Source organism: Zalophus californianus, chromosome 8, assembly GCF_009762305.2.
Source record: "Zalophus californianus isolate mZalCal1 chromosome 8, mZalCal1.pri.v2, whole genome shotgun sequence".
Taxonomy (NCBI): Eukaryota; Metazoa; Chordata; class Mammalia; order Carnivora; family Otariidae; genus Zalophus; species Zalophus californianus.
In genome coordinates this window covers 22,557,825-22,562,771 of record NC_045602.1, presented here as the reverse complement: position 1 = coordinate 22,562,771, position 4,947 = coordinate 22,557,825, and the positions used below count along the sequence as shown (strand labels likewise).

Genomic DNA, 4,947 nt, shown 5'->3' with positions numbered 1-4,947 from the left:
GCAGGGCCTTATCTGAGCCACAGTGATGATTAACCCAAGTACCCTGGCCTCTCTGTGCACCACCCCCTCTGAGTACCTCTTCATGCACCCTTTCCTGGTCAGTCGGTCCCCAGCCCTCTGGTCACCCAGGGAAGCTCCTGGGGTCCCTCTTTGCATGCATGCAGACTGCCCAGCCTCTGCTTTGCCCCTGAAGGGAAAAACCTGAGGTTCACTACTCTTAACTTTGGACACGATGACCTCTTCTCTGGAGGGCCTGGAGCCTGGAAGTGCAGGACAATACCCAGTCCCAGGACAGTGAGAATCCCTGAGCAAGTGCTCTGGGACCAGGATGCATCAGGAGGCCAGAGATCAGGGTCCTCAGGGACAGCAGAGGTCAGAGGACCTGGGCCATGGCTTGATCATATGCCCAGAACACACAGTCCTCCCCGCCCCTCTTGCTCTATTTCTCTCTTTCATCTCAGAAGGAAGGCAACAGAAGCTTTGGAGCCCCAGGGGGGCACATGCTGAACTGAATATTACAGGAAAAAGTGCCACAGAAATAGAAATGCTGCAATGAGAATTAGAAACCAAAGTATCTGCCCTAAATACAACATTAGCCAACATTTATTTACACCAAACAATGCACTTTTCACATACGGTATCTCATTGGGTACATTAACACTCAGGAGATCATACTGACACCCTCATTTTTCAGATGGTGAAACTGAGGCTCAGAGAAGTTAGGTCACTGCTGAAGATCACACAGTTGACAGAATGGGGACTCAGACCCAGGTTGTTACTCCAGATCTTATGAAATAACTTAAGGATTTATGTTTGTTCAATGAGTGAAGCAACTAACAGATTGGTAGAAATTAATGATAATCCCTCACTCACAGAGTGTCATAAGATTTATAAAGACATTCCCCAACATTGTCTCATTGGATCCTGCCAAAAGCCCTATGAGTTTCTGGACGCTCTGATTTTAGGAAACCTGACACTTAGATGACCAATTTCTCCACGCCAGGCAGTAAGTGGCAGAGCTAAGACAAGAACCATAGGTCCCTGCTCTTTAGATTTCCCCCTATAAACCCAGCCGTCTTAATCGCTGTATCTCCAGCTCTTCACATGCCCAGACACATAGGTGACGCTCAATAAATATTTGTTTAATAAATTAAAGAATGAATGAAAGCGAAGAGAATCAATATCAGATTATGAATGGGGAAGAGATTTAAAAGCTGACGCAGTGTACAAGTAGGAGATTGTTAAAACAATTATCGCCGCCGCTCTGTCCCCTCCCGCAGGGGGGGTTGGAATTCCTCCTCCCAACTTGGCGAATTCCACCCGGGGAGTGGGGGGGGGGGGCGCTCCCAGGTGCCCGAGACCCTCGCACCTGCGCCTCTCCCCACGCCCCCGCAGGCTCTTTGGACCCAGCCGGGATCAGAGGCAAGGAGACCCGGGAGGCCGCCAATGGGAGGGTCGTGGGAGGAGCCCCGGGAGAACCGGGTCGGGTCGGGGCGGGGGGGGGGGGGCGGGGAGGGGGATGACGGCGGCGAGAACCCCAGCGGGGCGGGGCAGGCCGGCACGTCCCGGTCGGGCTGCGGCTGAGCGAGCCGGGCCAGCTCTGCAGAAGGCGGCGGCTGGCTGGCCGGGACGGTCACATCCCGCTGCAGGGGCCGGCGGAGCAGCCGCACTGCCTTCCGCACCGGGACTCAGGCCAGCGGCCAGGCCGCGCCGGCACCGCCCCCTGCTCAGGGACAGACTGCGCGGCCCGTCCGAGCTCTGGGGGCCCCCCGCAGCCCCGCGGCCCGCTCCCGCTACGCCTCCGCCTGCCCTCTGCCCGCAGCTCGGTCCCGCGCTGCCCGCCGCGCCGGGCCTGCGCCGGGATGGGGTAGGGGCAGCGCCACGGAGTCGGGCGATGGGCCGCCCTCTGGGCACCGTGCAGCCCCGCGAGGCCTGACCGACCGCGAGGACCGGCGGAGGTGGGTGTGGGCCGGGCAGAGCCGCGCACTGGGGACGCCCGGGTGATGCGGGGGCGGGGAAGGCGTGGGGAGAAGGGGGGCTCCGGGGCTGCTGTGGGCGGTGGGGAGCCCGGGAGAGCTGCTGCCACCCGTGCGTTCTGGGCAGTACTTGACCCCCACCCCCACCCCCACCCCCCACAACTCCTGCTACCTCCAGGAGCCCCGCCTGGATGTTAAGCGGAAGCCCCAGTGCCTCCCAGCGGACTCGGTGGGGACCATGGCTTCGCTGATGCCCCTATCCCCATATTTAAGCCCCACGGTCCTCCTGCTGGTCAGTTGTGACCTGGGCTTTGTGCGAGCAGGTGAGTAAAGGGGTAGTGGGGTTAACCAGAGCTAGTCCGTGGATGGAACCTGTTAACCTGTTCACTCTGGCACCCACAGACCGGCCTCCCTCTCCTGTGAATGTGACAGTCACTCACCTCAGAGCCAACTCGGCCACTGTGTCCTGGGACGTCCCAGAAGGCAACATCGTCATTGGCTACTCCATTTCCCAGCAAGTATGAATCACCCTTCTGTTCCCTCAACCTGTGTCCTTGGATCTCTGAACATTCCTTCAGTTACCCCCCACCCCAGACCTAAGCTCCCCTCCCAGTGGTGGGGGAGTTTGGGAGCTGGTGTTCCCTGGCTCAAGCTGCCCTTTTCATCCTACTCCGTGGAGTGCTTGGAGGTTCAAGAGTCCTGGGACTGGTGTGAGACTGCCTTCCTGTCCCATCATCTCCCCACAGCGACAGAATGGCCCTGGGCAGCGTGTGATCCGGGAGGTGAACACCACCACGCGGGCCTGTGCCCTCTGGGGCCTGGCCGAAGACAGCGACTACACAGTGCAGGTCAGGAGCATCGGCCTTCGGGGAGAGAGCCCCCCAGGGCCTCGGGTGCACTTCCGAACTCTCAAGGGTTCTGACCGGCTACCCTCAAACAGCTCAAGCCCAGGTGAGGGTCTCAGCTATTCTCCACTCCCGAAAGTTTTGGATTCTCTGGCTTTTCACCTGGCCTTTAGCCTCTTGTTTACTTCCGACAAACAAGCCACAGTCTAGCTCAGATGAATAAAAGGATGATTTAATCCATCATACTGCCAAGAAACGAAGGAAAAAGGTTGGCAGGGGACTGGGTATAAACAGGCTGATAATGAATCGTTTGGGAGAAGGGCTTTTAAGCTTCCTTTTACCCACCCTCAGTTCCCAGCCGCAGCAGCCTGCGTGAATACTCGCCCGCAGCCTTCCTGCTTTTTGGTCTCTAACTACCCGTTCACCAACAGCTTCCTAGAGAAGGGCTTCCAGGGGCAACCCTGGCCCCAGACTCTCCATCCTTACCTGTCTGCATAGAAGAGCTTTGTGGCCGCTCCCCATAACCTGGGGTCTATCTCCTCCTTCTCAGGTGACATCACAGTGGAGGGTCTGGATGGAGAGCGACCACTGCAGACGGGGGAAGTGGTCATCATTGTGGTGGTGTTGCTCATGTGGGCCGGTGAGTGAGCAGCTGGATGGGGGACCGAGGTTTGGGGGAGCAGGGCTCAGTGAAGGTGGGAGATGCTGAAGGTTGTCGGAAGAAAAGGCAGGGAGGGAAATGGAGCAGGGAGATGCTTAGTGGAGTGGGGTGAGCAGAAGTTTGAGGAGAGGAAGGTTAGGAGGGTGATGCTCACACATGAACACCAGGAATTCAAGGGTTTTCTCAGATTTTCTAGAAACTGTGTGGGTATCTCACTGCCCTTCAAGGCTGTGAGTGGGGAGGTCAAGATCAAGGTGCAGATTGTATTGTTGTGTTTCAGCTGTAATTGGGCTATTCTGCCGTCAGTATGATATCATCAAGGACAACGACTCCAACAACAACCCCAAGGAGAAGGGGAAGGGGCCGGAACAGAGTCCTCAGGGAAGGCCAGTAGGGACAAGACAGGTGATGTGGGGTCAGTGAGGGAGGGAATGGTGATTTTGCTTCTAGGAGCAGTCAGGGAAGGGGAGAAGGCCAAAGAGGGGCAGGAAATGAGGGAAAATGGATATTTGGGATGGAGGAGGCTCTTACCTTCCTGAAATTAGAGACTCAAGCCATTTTCTTTTACAGAAAAAGTCATCATCCATCAACACCATCGATGTATGAGTGAAGAAACAGAACGAGAAAACAGATGCACTAACACCCTGGGGATGGGGATAGGGTCAGGGAGTGCCTCAGATGGTGATCTGCCCAGGACTGAAGGATCCCACAGTTTCCTAGAGGGTAATGACACTCCCACAATCTCAGGCCTGGTACCCGTCCTCTTTCCACTGTGAGCAGGGCCAGAAGGTAGGTCTCTTAGGGTCTGTGCCCCTGGACCTGGGGAATGGCTATCAGATAGGATATGTCCTTCCATCCCCCAGGTCCAGGGGAGAGTCACTTGTTCAACCATATCCCACTAGGTCTCAAATGGGGCCCCCATTCCACCTGCATCAGGACTCTTGGCATCCCCAGCTGCCCCCACATCTTGCCTCTGGGTCTCAGAGAGGGGTGTTTCTTTGGCTACTTCCCCTCCCCCCAGCAATTAAAAGGAATTGTCTGGGTCTGGAGGCAGATGCTGCACTGCACTACTCCAGTGTCTTCCATGGAGCCTCAGGTGCTCCCCCTCTCACCTGGTAGCCCCTCCAGCTGCTGGTGATCTCACCCCTTGGACATTTTTCCAATAAAGGTTCTTGGACAAACTGAAGCTGACTGTATGGTATACTATATAGTATGCTGAAGACATTTCCCCACTGTCTGTCCTCTGACAAGGGTCTCTCACACCACCACCAACTCGACAGGAGCACTCTCATTATTTTAAGGTGTTTGTTTTAATTCTCTAGCCTAGAATGGGTGGGGAGAGGCCAGAAATGAGTGTAGAAAACTCGAGCCCTAGTTCCTTTTGTTTTGTTCAGTGAGAAGGGGGAGAAAGAAAAGAAGGAGGGATATAAATTCCCTTGCAGCAGTGGAAACGAAGATTATACCA

The 4,947-nt window shown here is 55.9% G+C and overlaps 1 protein-coding gene across 2 annotated transcripts; it reads left to right on the top strand.

Moving 5' to 3' along the window:
• The first annotated feature begins 1,562 nt into the window (after positions 1 to 1,562).
• On the top strand, positions 1,563 to 4,668 carry FNDC4 (fibronectin type III domain containing 4). Of its 2 annotated transcripts, XM_027624170.1 has the most exons (7): positions 1,564 to 1,958; positions 2,155 to 2,299; positions 2,379 to 2,494; positions 2,723 to 2,927; positions 3,372 to 3,461; positions 3,763 to 3,887; positions 4,053 to 4,511. In XM_027624170.1, the coding sequence occupies exons 2-7, from the start codon at positions 2,215 to 2,217 to the stop codon at positions 4,086 to 4,088; spliced, it is 657 nt and encodes a 218-aa protein (XP_027479971.1). In that variant the 5' UTR covers positions 1,564 to 1,958; positions 2,155 to 2,214; the 3' UTR covers positions 4,089 to 4,511. The 2 variants fall into 2 exon arrangements, with proteins under 2 accessions (XP_027479970.1, XP_027479971.1); XM_027624169.1 differs by lacking the exon at positions 3,763 to 3,887 and having other exon boundaries at positions 1,563 to 1,958; positions 4,053 to 4,668.
• Positions 4,669 to 4,947: the final 279 nt, after the last annotated feature.

Excerpts from the sequence above, each read along its gene's own strand:
- FNDC4 (XM_027624169.1), top strand. The coding sequence starts at position 2,215 with ATGGCTTCGCTGATGCCCCTATCCCCATATTTAAGCCCCACGGTCCTC. Across the intron at positions 2,300-2,378 it reads CCTGGGCTTTGTGCGAGCAG|ACCGGCCTCCCTCTCCTGTG; the intron begins GTGAGTAAAGGG and ends TGGCACCCACAG. Across the intron at positions 2,928-3,371 it reads CTCAAACAGCTCAAGCCCAG|GTGACATCACAGTGGAGGGT; the intron begins GTGAGGGTCTCA and ends CCTCCTTCTCAG.